General features: G+C 36.4%; 1 protein-coding gene across 6 annotated transcripts in view; it reads left to right on the top strand.

Annotated features, from left to right (window-relative positions):
• Positions 1-19,721, top strand: part of Dnah6 (dynein axonemal heavy chain 6) — a 243,015-nt gene that overhangs the window by 74,585 nt on the left and 148,709 nt on the right. For all 6 annotated transcript variants that reach the window (XM_087204323.1, XM_087204324.1, XM_087204322.1 and 3 more), the window contains 6 exons: positions 4,436-4,564; positions 9,153-9,266; positions 11,476-11,619; positions 15,743-15,955; positions 16,625-16,717; positions 18,338-18,457. In XM_087204323.1, the coding sequence (XP_087060449.1) occupies positions 4,436-4,564; positions 9,153-9,266; positions 11,476-11,619; positions 15,743-15,955; positions 16,625-16,717; positions 18,338-18,457 (813 nt within the window). The remainder of the gene's footprint in view (positions 1-4,435; positions 4,565-9,152; positions 9,267-11,475; positions 11,620-15,742; positions 15,956-16,624; positions 16,718-18,337; positions 18,458-19,721) is intronic.

The raw sequence follows: 19,721 nt of genomic DNA, 5'->3' as shown, positions 1-19,721 counted from the left end.
TCGTGTTCCTTTACAATTTTAAAGCAATTTTTCTTTTCCTCCTCACTAATTGCAATCTTTTCTTCTATATCTGAAATTCTATCCTCACATTGGTTCATTCTGCTGTGCAGACTTTCAGTGGAGTTTTTAATCTCCTGGAAATCTGTTTGCATCTGTTTTATGGATTCCATTTGTTTCCTATGTTGGGATTCCATCATGTTCCTCAGATCCTCTATTTTTTTATCTGTGTCCTCTCTAGATTTATTAATCATGTCTAGCACCATGAGCACAACCTTTGCTGTTATTTGAGTAATTATTTCTGATTTCATTTCCTTTCCCTTTGGGGTTGCTGTAGATGATCCAGAAGTCTGTTTTTGAGGCTTGTTTACGTGTCTTCTCATTTCCACAGGGGGGAGGGGTGCTTCTGGTCCCCATGCGGCTCACCTTCTCTGCCCTAGGAGTTTGGGATGGCAGTGGGGGAGCTTCCTTCTGGGTGCTGGGACCAGCTCTGTGGTGGGAACATTTAAGATCTGCCCTTCAAACCATGTGGGGAATATACATTACTTTAACTGAATGAACTTTTTCAAATTTTATTCTAACCAGTAAATGTTTTTGAGCTGCTATTTGTAATTAAAGCAGTTCTGGATCTCTTTTTACTTACTAATTAAATTCTAGACCATCACAAGCAAAGCCTATATGTAGTGTTGAATTCTATTCTTCCTAACTTTTATTATTTTGAAATGAGTGTTTTTTACCATTTGCTAGAACATTTTATAACTGTTGTCACAATTTTAAGGTTTGCTTAGCATATTAGAAAACACTGCTGTAGAAAATTGATAAATGATAATGGAGACTATTTGATGAATTTGCACCAATTTTCTATAGAAAAGATCTAGAGTAGACATCTAGGTGATTCTTTTTCCCCCATTGTGGTGTAGATTAAGTCCAGGTTCTCACACATGGTAGGCAATTGTTGTACCACTGACTTACAATCCCAACCCTAGGTAATTCTTAACTAAAGTGTTCCTGAATGTATAGCTTTGTAATGATTCGTTGTTTTAACATTGGTTAAACCTTACTATGGTATCGTAAAATCAAGAACTTATACTAAAATTTTTCAAACTGGCAAAAAACTCAATGGATACCAATAGAAGACTAATAAAATACATTAAAGATATATCCATTCAAGAGACTACAACACAGACTTTAATGATTACAAAATACACTTTAAATGCATCGACATGGAAACACTTAAAGCAGCTAAAGGGGAATTACTATTTGTTGAGCACTATTCTAAGGATTTGTTGAGTCATTGTTTTTGCTTTTATATTGAAGTATCTGTGTCTTCGTGTTTTCTCATAAACAAAAGTGCACATAATTGTAGCAACTGTATACCTCAGTGAATTATCAGAAAGTGAACACATCCATGTACCCACTGCTCGTGACAAGAACTAGAGCATTACTGGTACCTTCGGTGTCTTCTCCTAATCATTAATCCTTTCTTCCTTTCCAGAGGCAGCTACTACCCTGAATTTTAATAGCATAAATTAGTTTTGCCTGTTTTAGAGCTTTAGTTAACTAGAATCATACAGCATGACCTGAATTTTACTTGATATATTTCTGAGATTTGCCAATGTAGATATGTGTGTATGTAGTTTACCCACATTTGTTGCTAATAGTATTTCATCATGTTTCACATTTTCATTATCTATTCCATGGTTGATGGATATGGGGAGTGTGTAAAGTTTTTGACAAAGATGAATAGTGCTTCTGAAAAGATTTTTATATGTGTTTAATTCTTTAACTGATTACTCAAAATGCTTATAAAGTTTTATTATTGACATTTTACAGAGGAAGAAATTAAGGCACAGGGAGTTTAAGTGCCCAGGGTCACACAGATAATAAATAGTGGAATTAAGATTTAAGCTTAAGCACCATGCCTTTAATATACTGTATACTATATTCTTTGCACAGCAGACTATTTTTTAAAATGAACAATTATACCTGGTGCTTATAGATGGATCACTGGATAGAGCAAAATATCAGAATGTGCTCTATGTGTAATCATGGATTTTAAATAGCATGATGCATATACACAAAAATGGTAGCATGGGTGTCTCTAACAAGTGCTTCTTCTATAAAAGGCTTAAGTGAATTTACTATCACTCTTGGGCTGAGAACTATAGTTTCATTATTTCCATAAGTGATATCTTGCCATCAAGACCCCTACTCATACTGCTGGAGAAAGTTTGGGAAGAAACCCTGAATGTGACAACCAATCATTTTTTTCATTTTAAAACGCTGTTTTATTTCAAATTGGTTGCTTTTCATAGATTTCAATTCCATTAAAATCTAAACTCTCCATGGGCCATTTCTTCATCCTTGCCTCTAGCTCCTTCTACCTTTTGCATTGCCACCCTTCCACCTCTTCCATTTCCTTATGGTGGATGGAAGAGAAGGGTATTCTGTCCCTGTGCTACCTTCTGGACCATAGGAGCTTCCATTACACATTACTAGGTGGAGCCTAGTATCAGCCCAGACAGCTGATAACTAAGGGTCCTCCCTGTTTCTTTAAGCTCCATGCATGCTGGCCACAGTCCATCATTTCTGCCATATCTTAGTCTCAGATAATCTGCGACTTTCTCATCCTGGGCTTGGACCTCTTCTGGATCACCAGTTTTCTCAACAGTCCCCACTACCAGACTCACGACACATGAGAACACCATAACCTCCAAAAAAGCACAACCACAAGGCACCCAAATGTCAACAAATACTTTCTGCCTGGGCACTTACCTTAGCTTCATCTAATCTCAAGCACTTTGACGTTTAGAATGTAGGGCCATATTGAACAAGAGATGGAATAACTGGCCTCCCCAAGTACTGATAGTATTAATAGTTCTCAAAGTTCTCCAGTTTTCTCAGCTTCTCCACAACACAATTCTGTGCTTTTACTTAACTCCTGAACTACTATTCCATTCCCAACCACTGGAGTTTTAACCTTAAAATGTCATCCAGAAGACATTTGCTTTGACATTTGCATTCTTCATTCTCTGTCTTCCTCCTTGTGATATTAGGAGATAGATAGATAGATAGATAGATAGATAGATAGATAGATAGATGTAGTTCCTGGCTTCACAACTCCCTTAGCTAATTTAAGGAAAGAAGAGATTTAGGTTAAAGTACCTGTCATTTTGACCTTGGGTCCCAAAAGAGCTTTGAAACAACTATAGTATAATAAAGGAGAAAGGCAGTCTTTTATTACAATGTTGAGATGCTTTAAACCTCTGAAGCAGGCCTCAAAAAGCAAAGTCTCTTTCCAACCTTCTCTTGCTTTCCTTTTACTTACAAGACAGGCCATAGGAACTGCTATTTTTCTTCCCCAAGGTGGAATATAGAAACTAAAAATATACTCTGATCTTCCCATTCATGTCTGTCTTGGACTTGGCCAAGACATTTGAAGAACAATCCTGCCCCATATGTGGGAGGAAGGAATGCTGCATGGAGGTCAAGAAAACCCTGGACAGGCCTTGCCAGCCTTCCCACTCAGTCTGGGACCCAATCATATTTGAACACAATTGTCCACACTTTCATCATTTGTCCACAAAAGCACAAGATTTGCAGAGCACATGGAAGTTCCCTGAGGGTGATGGCCCAGGGAAGGCATGGAAGCTCTGTGACCTCCCCCAGCTGCCACACCCTAGATGTCTCTTCATTTTCATCCATTATGTGCTTTATAATAAACTGGTAAATGCACGTATTTACCTAAATTCTGTAAGCCACCTTAGCAAATTAATTGAACTTAAGGAAGGGGTCATAGAAACCCTCATATGTAGCCAGTCCATCAGAAGCACAGGTAAACAACCTGAATCTTATATTTGGCATCTGAAGGGGAAGAAAATCTTGGGACTGAGCCGTCAGCATTACTATCTCCATGTAGACAATGTCAGAATCGAACTGAATTGGAGAACACTCAGCTATTATCTGCTGTAGAACTAATTGTTTGCTTTAGTGTGGAAAGAAAAATTGCACACACTTGGTATCAGAAGCGTGTTGTAAGAGTATAGTAGGAGAAACTGAGTTTATTTATCCTTACCATCCTTAGACTTCCTCTCGAATTCAAAAGGCTTCCATCTCTTTATCTTCCTTATGTTATACCTTCTCTTCCCTGTTATATTGACCTCTCCTTACCAGAAGTCATATTGGTTGAAGAAGTGCAGGGAATAAAAGCAGATGGGAGAGAATATATTAGATACTATTTAAAAGCAATGTTATCCCTATGTCATCCCTTTATTCAACTCTCTGCTTTTTACAGTGTATATGCATTCATTTAAAATTCAAGAAAAGCAGCCATTTTAACACAATTTCAAAATCAGAGACAAAAGAAGTTTAGAAAAAATCCAATTGACCTTCATGAAAAAGTAGGAATGCCTAACCAAAAACTCTCTTAATTTTACAGGATCCACAGATTCTGGATATTACTGCTGACCAAGACAAAATCAAGCTCACATTGAATGATCTGCAGTATGTTGTAGATGATCTTCAAAAACGTGCCTTTCAGTATAAATCCTATCAGAAGAATTTCAAGGTAATATCAGAGCAACACAGCTGTTTTTAAAATATGGACATAGCCCAGACATGGTGGCACACACCTGTGGTCCCAGGACTCAGGAGGCTGAGGCAGGAGGAATGTGATGAGTTTGAGGCCAGCCTGGGCTACATAATGAGCTCAAGGCCAGCCTGAACTGCAGAATGAGACCCTGTAAAAAGCAAAAATAATAATAATAATAATAATAATAATAATAATAATAATAATAATAATAATATAAAAGAAAATAAAATATGGACATAGAAGTGGCATTTATGTGTAAGCATTTTAAACAAGGTGACTGTAAATAATCAATGTTTGGAAGACTTTGTGCTAGTCACTGTGCTAGGAACAATCTCAAATACAAAATTATTCCTGCTTTTTCTGTGTTTAAAGATTAGTATATATGAAACACAAAATATCCTTCTAATTAATAGATAATTGTGAATTACGGAAAAATATCAGACAAGGAAATGTAATTTCTATGTTAAAATATATGTACATTTTAAAATGTGGTCAATCAAAGCCCCTCTATCTTTTCTAAGATTCAGGCTTTTTTTTTATTTATATGTGTGCTAATTCCATGAATATTGCCAGATTTGCCCTGGTTTGATATGCTAATTTAAGGAAAGAAGAGCTCCTCAGCTAAGCCAGAGAATAAATGGACCCAAAAAGGTAGAGTTGAAGGCTAAAAGAAAATTAGGGAAAAAGAGGGGGGGAGCAAAGGGAAAGAGATGTAAGAGCATCAAACAGCTTTTATAAAGACCAACAAGAAAAAAGAACAGGAAGAAATGATTCCTATGGCAAAGGCCAGGATGCCACTAGTAATGAGGATGGTGCTGTCAGTCTGCCAAGAGTCTTGGAAAAATGTGTCTAAACCTCACGTGGGAAAGCACCTGTCTTCGAGTTCCAGACGGACAGCCAGGATGTGATCCCATATGCTGTCCACTCCAGGGGCCATGCCTTAGGAGTTCAACCTGAAAAGCAATAAGCTTGATAACAGGCAGTGAGGCTGATCTAAAACTTGAGGCAGGAGACTTGTGGGTGAGAAAACCAGAGTTTAAAGTTGTTCCCAGCCTGTGTTAACTAACCTGTAAGAAGGCATGTAGGAGAAATGAGGGAGTATGGAGGAAACATTGCTTGATAAAAATATCACAACAGGTGGCTACCCCTTGAGTCATGAAGAATAGACTGGTATTGTCAGCAAGATGATGGCATATGAAGCCCTGGCCTCTCCTTTGCCCTATGTTCAACACTGATTTAACAACAATACACTGATTGGTTTCTTTGGAAGTAATACAGAGACCTATTGAGCATCTCCCATACTTTGAGCACATTTGAAACCAATTTCATGGGAGCCAGTAGGATAATTCATGCACTCTCCCTAATCACTGTCCCCAGCATGCCTCATGATTAGGAGGAAGTTCCCAGCCTTCTCCCTGAGGAGGGAGAGACTGTGTGGTATGTATAGCATTCTGGCTTTCCAGGAGGCAGTCTGAGAAACTAATTTCTGTCCTGCCTAGATTTGAGCATGGACAAGAAAAGGCCCCAGATTGGGAACCACTGAAAACAAAAGTAATTGTTTGTACTAGTGCACATTCACTGGCCACAGCCTCTGCCCCTTAGTCAGCACAGAATGAATAGGCAAAAACACCCAGATCCCAGCTTCTCTCTGGAATGGGAAAGATTTGTAGAGTTCACACAACATTCCAGGCTTGAGGGGGTGGGGGTGACCAAGGAACTAACTTCTATGTCACCTGAGTGCTGGCCAGACTCCGCATGCTCTAGATGTTTGGGGGCTGCTGACAACAAAGGAAGTGATTTCAATGAATTCATACTCACTGCTAGGCTGGTACTATAGGATCCAGAGACTCAGAGCTTCTAGCTTGCCCCTGAGGAGAGAAAGAGAAGGCTGAATCATACATCCAAAGACCAGACCTATGGGGTGCCTCCCAAGACACTGCTTTCTGTCTTCCCCATCTCGCAGCATTGTCAGGACCCTGCATACTCTCAACATGCAGGCACCACTGCATTCAAAAACAAAGAGGTAGGAAATATACCTATTGCCCCAAAGAACCCACCACATAGAAAATAGACACCAAAAGAAGTAAGAGATTATGAACTCCTGAAAAAAGAAACTAGCAAAGCTCCTCTAATTAGGAATTTATATGCAAAAGACCAGATAAGACACATCCACAGAAAAGGTTTGAATGGCCCCCAGCATCTTTAGCTGGGTGATTGGTAAGTCTTCCCCTATACACAGCCTGAGGTAAAGACTAGGAGAAGAGGCCATTGTTTATATGCATAGACATCATCCAAACAAAGCAACAAATTAAGCTTCCAGAAACTGACTCTAAAGAAGTGGAAGCAGAGACAGTGTAATACCTTAATTACATTGATCGAAAGAGAAAACATGGAGCTAGAAGAGGAGAAGGCAGAGAAAAAGAAATGAGAACCAAAGCCTTCAACACAGAAGCGTAAAATGGATGGAGCACCTGATGGTAGAGGAAGAAAAAAGAAGCTGAAACTATGAATGCATATTTGTTTCATAATCACTAATTTTAAAGCAGCAGTTCTTTAATTTATGGGTCTTCATAAGATGTACTGTACAATGCTCAATTGTTATGTCATTCAGAGACATCAGGTTCATCTGTTTATTGAGGTAGAAATACAGTATGCACTTTCACTTTTTTAATTGGAACAGCTGTGCTGAAAATTTTTTATCATTAACACTTGAAGTAATAAAATAGGCTTCATTTATTTAAAAAAGCGAATGAAGTGGAAGCTTATTAATTAATTGACAAAGAATTCAAAACAATCATAAATATGTTTAACAAAAATGTCACATGAACAAAATGAACAGTTCAACAGAGAGAAAAATATATGTAATAAAAAATGCAAAATTTCAGAGCTAAGAAGTACAATAGCTCACTAGAAGAGTTTGACAGAGACAACCTAAAATGTGGGAAAAAATTTTTAGCAGCTGTAACTCAGACAAAGGGCTACTATCTAGAATAGATAAAGAACTGAAAAAAATCAGACCCCCCAAATTCAAAGACCCAATTCAAAAATGGGCATCTGAAATGAACAGTCATTTCTCAGACAAAGAAGTAAAAGCAGCAAATAAACATATGAAAAAATGTTCAACATCACTGGTCATTCGAGAGATGCAGATGAAAACAACACTGAGATTCCACCTCACCCCAGAAACAGTGGTTGCTATCAAGAAATCAACCAATAACAAATGCTGGCAGGGGTGTGGAGAGAAAGGAACCCTTCTCCATTGTTGGTGGGAGTGTAGACTTGTACAACCACTGTGGAAATCAGTATGGAGATACCTCAAAGAACTAGGACTAGAGGTCCCATTTGACCCAACTATTCCCCTGCTAGGTATTTTCCCAAAAGAATTAAAAGAATCATACCACAGAGATGTGCACCCATGTTTATAGCGGCACAGTTTGTAATAGCTAAAGCTTGCAAGCAGCCCAAGTGCCCATCAACTGGAAACTGGATAAAGAAGATGTGGTTTTTTTATAAAATGGAGTACTACTCAGCCATAAAGAATGAGAAACTAGAGTCATTTATAGCTAAATGGATGCATATTGAGGCCATACTCTTAAGTGAAATAAATAGAACACATGTGTAAATACCGAATAGTATCTCTAGTGTGAGAAACTGAAAGTGTAAATAAGAACTAAAAGGATTAATAACTAATAATTGATACTTTGAAATAGGAAAAGGTCCAAAGGGGTAGGGGTGGTGGGAGGAGATGGGGAAAAAAAAGAATGGAAAGGAAAAATTATGAGAAAAGAAAAAAAAAGGAAACGAAGTATGTAAATAGGGAAGGGTTTAGGGGTGAAGGGCACACAGGGAATGGGGAAAAAATAAGAACCAAGATACATCATGTACAGGTACAAGCACCCAATGATAAATGTAAACATATTGTCTACCTAAAATGTACCAATAAAAAAATTTAAGCAAAAAAAAAGAGTTTGACAGCAAATTTAATCACGAAAAAGACAGAATTAGTGTAATCAGAGAGACTGCTTAAAAGTATCCAGTCAGAAGAAAAGACTAAAGAAAAAAATTAAGAGAGAGAAGAGGGCTTAAAGGACTTATATGATATCATTAAGTACCCCAATATACATATTATACAAATCCCAAGAAGAGAAGCAAAGAAGAAAATTTATTTTAAAAAATAATGATGTTATAATTTCTCAAATGGGAATGGGGTAGATATCCAGACTTTAAAAGCCCAAAACCTTCCAAACAATATGAATCCAAAGAAGTCCACATAGCAACACACCACAATTAAAGTGTCGAAATCAAAGACAAAGAAAGAATTTTGAAAGCAGCAAAAGAAATGTAATTTGTCATATACAAGGATCTGCCATAAGACTATCACTTGATTTCTCAGCAGAAAACTTGCAAGCCAGAAGGGAATGGGATGAAAAGGAGATTTCTTTCATTATTTAGGATCCAATTTTTGCCACTTAGTAACTATATCAAGAATTACTAATAGAAAGGCAACATAAGGTCTTTATATCTGAAAACTAAGTAGTACCTTTTGTTTGTTGTGTTTTTAAAGGTTGAAGTTTCCAAGTTTGAAGCTTTGGAAGAAGTTAGTGCTGAACTGAAACTCAAACAATTGCTCTGGGATTCCTTATCAGACTGGGATAAACTTCAACAAGAGTGGTCAAAGGTAGAAAAGAAGCTTTCAATTCGTAAATTATTTTTGTATCAATAAATCTTAAAATCCTTACATATGTATTATAATTTTTAGCAAGGTGGTATGTTCTTAATGTCAATAAAACATATGGCTATAATTTTACAGGAATTTTTATCTACTTTCCAGCAAAATGCAGAAGGTCTTTCTGTCTCTAAATGCTACAGAGCAGAAAGAATTCTTGTATGGAAAGGTTCTTGGGTCCACTGTTTAAGAAGGTTACGTGATGAAAGCAGCAAAGGGTAATGTCGCATGACACCTAACTGCTTTATGACTTCTCAACACAGTTGTCATAATACCCTCCAGTGTTCTTGAAGATTATAGGATTTTATTCATGATCTATACACTTTAGGTTTACATTTTTGTTGCCCTTTAAAAAGGAAGCCATTTTGTTCACTCTAGAATAATATTATAGTAATAAATCTAGAATTTTCCTTGAGAGTTCACTAGTAAACCCCTTTTATTCCTTTTTTACTATTTTTGCTTATTAGTATGTGTGCAGTACATAACACACATTCCTGGGGGAAGTCAGTACATGTGCATGACATATCTCAGTCCTTTTTTCCACCCTTTTCCCTTCTCTCCATTCACCCTCCACCTAACCTTTGACCCCCTTCTCTTTTTTGTACATGTTTGCAGTTCATAATGTTTACATTCTTTGTGTGGAGCTGTCACATGTACATGACACATCCCAGTTCCTTTCTGTCATCCTCCTCCCTCCATCTCTTGATCCTCTTCCCCACTACAAAGGATCTGTCTCCCTACTTCCTATTATCTCTTTTATTTTGCTGTTTATTTTTCTCATATAAGAGAAACAATGTGATATTTAAGCTTGTGTGTTTTATTTATTTCACTTAACATTATGGTCTCAAGGTGCATCCATTTTCCTACAAATGATTTAAGTCTATCCTTCTTTATGACAGAATAGCACTCCATGATATGTAGATACCAAGTTTTTTTAATCCATTCATCTGTTGATGGATATATGAGTGACTTCCAAGATTTAGCTATTATGTGTTGTGCTGCTATAAATGTAGGTATACACGTATCTCTGTAATATGATGTCTTTAACACTTTCAGGAAGATACCTAGAAGGACCAAGTAACAACACCCACCATAGAGTTTGGTTTTAAGGGTCTACCCTTTTATTTAAACCTTAACAAATATCAACTGTAGAGGGAAGGATAGATAGATGACCACCTATGCTTTCAAATGTGACATGAATGTGTTGAATATACCATCAGCTTCACAAATATTTTGTACATCTCAGTCATCCTTCCTGTGCTTCTGCCTCTAATTAGAAACCACAAGTCAGGGTTAAAAGCCAGTATGGCAGGGAATGTTTCACAGGCAATATTCTAGGTGCTAGGAATACCAGTGGAGAACAAGAAGGGCATAGTCCAAACCTTTGCAGAACTTATCTTCTGGTGGAAGAAATAAACAAATAAAAACATGATATAATATCAGAGAATTTTAAGTGTTCTATAATTCACTTATCACGTATCAGAAGTGAAAAATATTCTTGAGAAGTAGAGAAGCTTAGAGAATTTTCTGATTAACACCAAAGGTTGGAACAGTGGCTTCCAAAACTAAGCATGGTCATCCTAGGAGATGCAGAAGAAAACCCATTACGGAGCAGAAGAAAATGTGGAATCTAGATGAAAAATTTAAAATACGGGTTTATAAGATTTTTGCGATTTTTGCTACCCTCAGTCCATATGAATGACATGTTAATAAACATATCCACTTATATGTCTAGATAACTGAGAAACACAATTACAGATATTTGCGTGTATTAGGAGTGCTTTGAAAACATTTGTATTACATGTATTATTTGAAATTTCTAGTTAGCAAGAGTAAAAAATAGCTATTTTTCTCTGTGGGAGGCTACAAGTTTTGACCCTTGGGAATAAATTCCATGGATTACAAACAATACTGCATTTGATGATGAAGGAGACAAACAAATGAGAAGAATAAACAGATGATACATATGTAATTAGCAATTTTAATAAGTAAAGCTATTTGTATGTAAGTAAGCTATCAAAAGAATACAGTTGATTTGGATTATCAATTTGAGTGCTAAAAAATTTTGAGTAGAGTAAAACATTTTCTTACTATTTCAAACTTGGTTTTTATCAATATTGGTTTTAATCGTATGTTTTAACTTCTTTTTTTAACTTAACAGTCCAAATTTGACTGCCTGGATACAGAAGTCCTGAACAGTCAGGTTTCTAAATATGCCAAATTTGTGACTCAATTAGAAAAAAGTTTACCACCCAACAATGTCGTACCCCAGCTCAAAAGCAACGTGGAAAAAATGAAAGAAAAGGTAAGGTTGGTAGAAATGATTAATGAGTTCTTATACGATACTAATGAGAACAAAGTCAGGAATAGCCTGGTTGTGTAATTCTGCTTTGCAGAGGGAAGAAAGAGCGGTCAGTTTCATTTTCCTTGGTATCACAGACTGCATCCCTATCTCTAGCTGGCCGAGTCATGCAATTGAATTCCTTGGTTGGATGGGCCGAGCTGTTCAGAGTAAGAGTTTCCCAAGGATCAGGGGAAATGATGCAGACAGAGTTTGGATACATGTCTCATGCCGAGACACTGACCCGCTCAGCTCTTAGGCAGCAGATGAGGTGAGGGCAGCCCTGTCCCTTGGTTCCGCTGCACCATAAGACTGTGGTGTTTTCCAGTTGCGTGTGATGTGAAGAAGGTTAGAAACCCAGGCAGCAGGGCTGGCCCTTTGAAACCATCACTGCTAAGTGAGTGCCTGAAATTCATAAGAAAAGGAAAATTATTTTATCCTTTCAGAACTTCTAGGTTTTTTAAAAAGATAAGGAACTAAAGGGAGACACAGGAAAGAAAAGTAAGCAAAACTTCAGGCACAATGAGCAGAAATTTTGCACCTTGAAAAGAATGTTTTTGCACACATTATTTAATTGAAACACTTTCCCAAAGTTCCATAAGACAGCCTCTTTCTTTCTTGTTGCTTTCCACACAGTTATGTCATACAATTTTGAACAAATCCATTCATCACTGTCGGCATTCCATCTTGAGTTCCCTTGAAATACTAGGGGTTTTTTTAACTAGAGTACAATAAAAATCATTTTTGGACTATGCAGTCCTGTGGGTTTTCACAAATGGGTAGAATCATGTATCCAACACAATAATACCATACACCTCCATAGTATCACATGAGTCAGTAGTTTCTTTTTATTGCTGAATAGTAAGTACATAGATACAGCTTGTGTATCCATTCACCTGCTGAATGACATGAGTTCCTTCTAGTTTTTAGTATTTATCAGTGATACTGCTATAAACATTCATAAACAACTTTTTGTGTGAGTATTAGTTACCAATTCAAATGAATAAATAACTAGAAGTTTGTTGCTACATTGTATTGTGAGTGTATGTTAAACTTTACATGAAGCTGCCAGTTTGGTTTCCCACCAGTAATGTATAAGAATTCCAGTTTCTTTTCATCCTTACTAGCAGTTGTTATTGTAAGAGAGCTTGTTTTGTTTTGTTTTAATTTTAGCCATTCTAATAGATGTATAATAATATCTCATAATGGTCATGTTTGCATTTTTCCAGTGACTAATGATGATGAACGTCTTTTCATATTCTATTTGCCATCTATCTATGTTCTTTAATGAAATGTCTATTGGAGTCTTTTGGCTACTTTTAATTGGGTTGTTTGTTTTGTTATAATTGAGTTTTAAGAGTTACCCATGTATTCTGAATATAAATGCTTTTTTTCAAATACATAACTTAAAAATATTTTCTACTAGTCAGTGGCTTGCTTTTTAATCACTGTACAGTGACTTTCACAGAGCAAAAGGTTTTAATTTGGATAAAGTACAATTTATAATTCTTTTTTTTGTAGATCAAGCCTTTAGTATAGTATCCAAACACTTTTTGCCAAATCAAAGAAATACACAGATTTTCTTCCTATATTTTAGTACATGACCTATTTTGAATTAATTTTTGCACAAAGTATGAGGTATATTACAAGGAGCTCTTCTTACATGTGTATATCCCCATATGTATCCACATGTTCTTACATGTGCATATCCAATACATTCAGCCTATCTTTTCTCCTTTGCACCTTTGCAAAATTCAGCTGTTTAGTCTGTTTCAGCACTCTTCCCAGTTTATGATTCTATAGGTCTCTTTTCTATCAATACCACATTGCATAGATTACTATAACTAGTAAGTCTTGAAATCAAGTAGTATAAGTCCTCTATTTTTGTTCTTTCTTTTTACTATTGCTTTGTCTATTCTAATTCATTTGTCTTTCTACTTACAACTTACATTTAACTTATCACTACCTACAAAAAAATTGCCAGGATTGTTATTGGGATTGTGTTGAACCTATAAAACAATTTGAGCAAAACTAACATCTCAACAATATCGAGTTTTCCAATCTATTACTAGTGTACGTCACCATTTAAGTTAGATCTTCTTTGACTACTTTCATCGGAGTTTTAAAGTTTTCAGAGTTGACATTCTGCAGTGGAGAGATATTTTGCCAGATTGATGCCTAAATAATTTATTTTTGGTGTTATCCTACACCAGATTCCTACTATTCATTGCTGATGTACAGAAATACCATCAACCTTTGCATATGGATCTTATATCCTGTGACTGGCCTTATTTAACTCATTTTTTTATCTTAAAATTCTTTTTGCACATTCTTTGGAAATTTTTTTGTTAAAAACCATGTATCCATGAAGATAGACAGTAGCTCAGTGATTATTAGATTTAGGGAGAGAGATTTGGTAGATGAAAATTAGTAGGTAGAGTTTTGATTTGGGATAGCAAAAATGACCTAACTTTGATTGTGGTGGTGCTTGTACAACTCTGTCAATGTACTGGGTCTATTGAATCTTACATTTAAGTTGTAAATTGTGTGGTATGCAGATTTTTGGTTTAATAAAGTTGTTGTACTTTTTTAAAAAAATCATGCTATCTGTGCATAAAGACAAGTTTTGTTTCTTCCTTTGCAATCGGTATTGTTTTTATTTCTCTTTTCTTATTTTATTGCTCTTGCCAAGATTTCTTGTATAGTATTAGTAGTGGTGATAAAAGCGTACACCCTTGTCATTTTCTTGAAATTAGAGAGAAAATATTCCATCTTATTTTAGGTCTGATGTTAGTTGAAGTTTCTTTAAAGATGCTTTATATTTATATAAGGTAATTTTATTCCTAGTTTGGTGAGAATTTTCATTATATATGAGTGTTGAATGTTGCCAAATAATTTTGTTTCTATAGTGATATGCTTTTTCTTCTTTAATCTATTAATATGGTGGATTAAATTTATCAATTTTCAAATGTTGAACCAAACTTAAATTCTTAAGATGAATCCATTTGGGTCATGATATAAAGTCTGGATTCAATTTATTAATATTTTTTAGGGTTTTTATGTTTTGGTACCAGGGATTGAACTCAGGATTCAATCCTGAATGTGCTTGCAAGGCAGGCACAGCACCACTAAGCTAAATCCCTGGCCCTGGATATTTTGAGCCTATATTCATGAGCGACATGTATTTATAGTTTTCTTGTATTGTGGGCTGTGTTGTTTTAGTTATAAGACTTACTAGTTATACTATCACTGTTGTTTTTACTCAGTGCTCATTAGCCTGGTAAGGATAAGCATCACTCATATTCTAGTTAGGCCTCTATCTCAGCAAGGGGCTCTGTCCCTGGTTCTCAGAATTCTGATCTCCATAGGTTCTCCTGCCCTCCTCCATCCTCCAACCTCCATCCTCCACCCATCTTGCCCCTGGATGTCCCTCATCTAAGAGATCTCTTTTTTTTTTTTTTTTTACCATGTCCCATTTTTCCAGTTATGCATAAATATCTGCAGTGAGTTATCATCAGTGGCTGAACATGACAGTATTTGTTGCTCTTTTCCCTGCACATCACAGATTTTGTTCCATCAGAGAGCAAGGTGATACGGGTTGCTTAGAGTTCTAATGGTGACCATTGTTTTCCTCCACCAGTCAGCACCATAAGGGAGGCTTTCCTGGAATTCTTTATAATCTTCTCTGTCAGCACCCCCTTATTTGTAGGTGTGAAGATTTTACTTTCTTATACTATCCCACAATCTTTAGCAATTTTTAAAATGTAACTCAATCTTCTTAGTAGCTTATCTGTAATCCCAGAGAATCTTTCACAGACACGCAAATTCTTAGTTATTTTTCTCTCTGTGAAGAAACTTGTGAGTAATCAATTTTTCCCCAAATTTTAAGTCCGTCACCCTAAAAATTCAGTTTTCTAATGGGCTCATAAAAGTCATTAATTTGCAGTTTGTCCAAACTATTCTTTGTTGTAAGGATATAAGTGGTGCTCTTTCCAGGACTCTATGTTTACAAATTGAAACCAGAAGCCTTGGGTTATGTTCTTTTTAAGATAAAAGCATGTTGTCTCCGAGAGTGCTTGTTTTCCAGCTTCCAGTTATCATGGACTTGAGGAACCCAACTTTGAAGCCTAGACATTGGGCAGCGATTGAACACACTATTGATGCCTCCCTGGTTCACTCTGAAATTCCATTAACCTTGGAGAGGCTCTCAGAGTTGCATGTTTTTGAATATGGCCAAGAAATCCAGGACATATCTGGACAGGCTTCTGGAGAAGCTGCCTTAGAAACAATTCTTAAAAAGGTAAATCTGAAAAATATATACTTATTCTGAAAACCAGGGAATGTAGCAATTTTCAGATTTAACATGAGAATCACCAGCTTTTCATTATTTGCTTGCAATTTTTTAGCATCACAACTTGAACCTTCTCATTATCAATCATTCCTCTACTTCCTTACATTTATTATTGTTATTATTATTATTACCTCTATATATTTTTCTTTCTGCCTATCTTATAGCCCAATAAGAACTTGAGAGCAACAAGGTCTGAAATGTGCATGTGTTTATAAAGAACCACATACCAAGAAAGATCTTTTAAACCAAAATACACTTTTCCAAGGTACTATTGTATTAAATGTTTCCACATGCATGAAGACTGTCCTACTTTTAACACTATTTCTTTACCCTAAAAATGCATGCACAGCTTCCAGTCGCCTAAAAGAAAAGATTTTTTTTCTTTCACTCAGAACATGAAATGGTGGGAAATGCACATTAAATTATCACAGTTTACTCATATATATTCAGATTAGTCAAATAAAATTAAGAAAATGTCATTTAATCAAGAAAAGGATTTTTAAAATTTTAAGGTCAGTAAGGAGGAAAATGGGATAGTTTTCACTTATTCCATATGCACTTAGTGAGTACATAAGCACAAATGAATCTGGATTTTCTAAGGCTTGAATTATTTCTAAGGTGGAAGATTCTTGGAAAACAACCGAGTTTGTCATTCTGCCTCTGCGTGACTCCAAAGACATATTTATCCTGGGTGGCACAGATGACATACAGGTAGGCAACTTGGCCACTGAATATTTATGGTAAAAGTCCCAACCATACCTTCTAAATCTTCTGTGAGAGATTGAGAAGATGAAGTGAAATATAAGAGTCACTGAACAAGAAAAAAATCTAATTTGGAAGGCAAGATATGAAAATGGATAACTGACATGAATGCTTTTACATGAAATATTTAGCAAAGCAATAAAAATGACATGTGCTTAAGAATTGCAGTTCTATAGTTGAAGGATTTATGAAAACACAGAGATGGGTTATGGGTGAAGTGAATAGAGAATTCTTCCTAGGTTGACCAAGATAGGTTGGACCTTCAAGTTGGGATCTGAGAGACACTGAAGAGAAATAAAAAGCATTTCAAACCACTTAAATGAAGCAAAGGAATATGGATGAGCATTTCATGTTCAAGCACACTAAAAAGTCAAATTCACTTTAATTGGTTGAGATTAGGTGGTTGTGCTTTATTGGCCACAAGATAAATAAAAGCAGTGTGTTTAAGTAATCTTAGTCACTTAAAATTTGAAGGCACATTTGTTTAATAAAGGAAACTGAATCACATACCCTAACTTCACAGACAAAATTGTAGCCTAAGGAGGTATCCAGCCCAGAATTGGAAATAAAATGGCTTTTCCAGGTGTAGGTTGGGAGAGCAAGGCTAGATATCACTCTGAGTAGTGGATGGGAGAATAAATTCAAAGTCAAGAGCAGTTGATATAAGGTCATGTGATGAGATTTCTGCTCTCAACAGGAAGTAAAAAGAATTAAGACGTGTTATGTGTGTGTACTAAATCCCCATAATACATGTAATCATCGTGTACTGCAAGCATGTACTGATAAACATTTAAAAAAAAAAAAAAAAAAGTCTTTTAATTTGTTTTTTCTGTATTTGCAGTGCATAATGCTTATATTTCTGGTGTAAAGTTGGTACACATACATAACACATCCAATTCCTTTTTTCACCCCTTTTCTTCCTTTCCTTTCCCCTCTCTCCATCACTTGATCTCCTTCTCCTTTGAGAAAGATCTATCTCCCTACTTCCTAGAAACTCTTTTTTATTGTGCTTTTTATTTATACTCTCATAAGAGAAACCATGTAATATTTAAGCGTGTGTGTCTGATTTATTTCACTTAACATTATGGCCTCAAGGTGCATCCATTTTTCTACACATGACTTAAGTTTATGTTTCTTTGTGGCAGAGTAGAACATCAAGAGATCGATGGAGAAGGAAGGAGGGAAGGAAAGGGAGTGAAAAAAGGAATTAAGATCTGTTATGTACATGTACCAACTCAGCACAAGTAATGCAAATTAACAGTATTACTAAAAACATGTGCTATTAATTTAACTTTTTTTAATTTTATAATTGACACTAAGCATTGTGCCATTAATTATTATAGTAGAAGCAGACATTTGGCAGCATAAAGTCCCCAGATGACCTCTGACAGAACATCATGGTGGGTGTCAAAGACCAAAGGGAGCAAGCAGGGAGATGAACAGGTAGAAATAGTAGTTGGAGCTATGCTGTTCATTCAAAGAGTTGGCCTTCAAATGGACTCTTGGGACTGAACATGTGGATATCACTGAGAGCACAAATGCACCTATTTTCTTCTCCTTTCCTTGAAGGTTCTTCTTGATGACAGCACCATCAACATTGCAACCATTGCCTCATCCCGTTACGTGGGTCCACTGAAGACTCGAGTGGATGAGTGGCAAAAACAGCTAGCTTTATTCAATCAAACTTTGGTGAGGATGGGTAATTTCAGTTCATAGACTCAGAATTGGAGATCCACGAGCCCTTAGAAATATTTGTTTTATTATTTAAGCATGATATAGCTTAGAACTGTAAAATTTAATTGTTGACATAATTATACAGCTTAATTAAAATTACCCTTGTGTTACTATTTGACTATAAAAAAAAATACCACAAACTTAAACAGTGTACATTTAAAACAATACAAGTTTATGATCTCACAGTTCTCATAGGTTAGGAGTTGAGATACAGTTGTACTGGGTCATCAGGAAGGATCTAATAAGGTTACAGTCAAGATGTCAGCCAGTCTGGGTTCTCATCAGAGGCTCAACTCAGGAAGGATCCACTTCTAGGTCACTCAGGTTGTTGCAAGAAACTATTTCCTTGCAGCTCTGGAACGAAAGGCTTCAATTATTGCTGTCTCTCAGATGGAGGCCATCGTCAGCTCCTGCGTGTTACCCAGAGTTTTTCTCTATTCAGAATTCACAACATGACCATCTGCTTCATCAACCTTGCAAAGAAAGAAAGGAAAGCCTCCTGGCAAGACAGATGTTACAGTCTCATGCAACATCAGTGGCATTATGCACATTCTGTTACCTGTGCCACTATCTGTATGGCCAGAAGCAAGTCACAGAGGGTTTCACACTCAAAAGGGGAGGATCACATAGGACATAAGTATGTCATCTTGGAGCCACCTTAAGCATCTGCCACAGCAAGCCTGCATTTACTGGAAAGACACCCACTGATGCTCCAAGTATTCTTGGAACCCCTCCCTGTGGTGCACAGCTCCTCTGTACTTCATTGTGCTTCACAATATCTCAGAGCAAGATGAAGAACCCACAAACACTGATCTCTTTATTCCCATCCAGCTTTTCTCTTACACTTCAGATATTTAGCTCCATCTAATTATCTTTAGGCTTCTATGTATTCTAATATGAAAAGCTATCTGTGAAATAATAAAATCAGTAAGTGGGAAAAGATAACATCTTCCAACTTTGTTTCAAAGAGACCCTTCCCTGGTCCCTCCTCTTCAATGGACACACATAGTTGACCCTATTCCATCTCTCACTGATGGCCAAGCCCTGTGATAAAAGGGAGCAACTAAAGACTAATGCTGAAGGGCATGTTTTCACCGACAGTCAGTCAAGGAAGCCTCCGCTGAATATTGGGGGCCCTCTAGAGGATTAGTTGTCTAGAAAGTGTGAGAACTGATAACTTCCAAATCCAGAGTGAGAAATGAGAAACTCTCTCCAGGAT

The sequence above is a fragment of the Heterocephalus glaber genome, unplaced genomic scaffold (genome assembly GCF_053883595.1).
Source record: "Heterocephalus glaber isolate CG9 unplaced genomic scaffold, H.glaber_assembly_v1.0 deba00000470, whole genome shotgun sequence".
Lineage (NCBI taxonomy): Eukaryota > Metazoa > Chordata > Mammalia > Rodentia > Bathyergidae > Heterocephalus > Heterocephalus glaber.
This window is presented reverse-complemented; position numbering and strand designations above follow the sequence as displayed.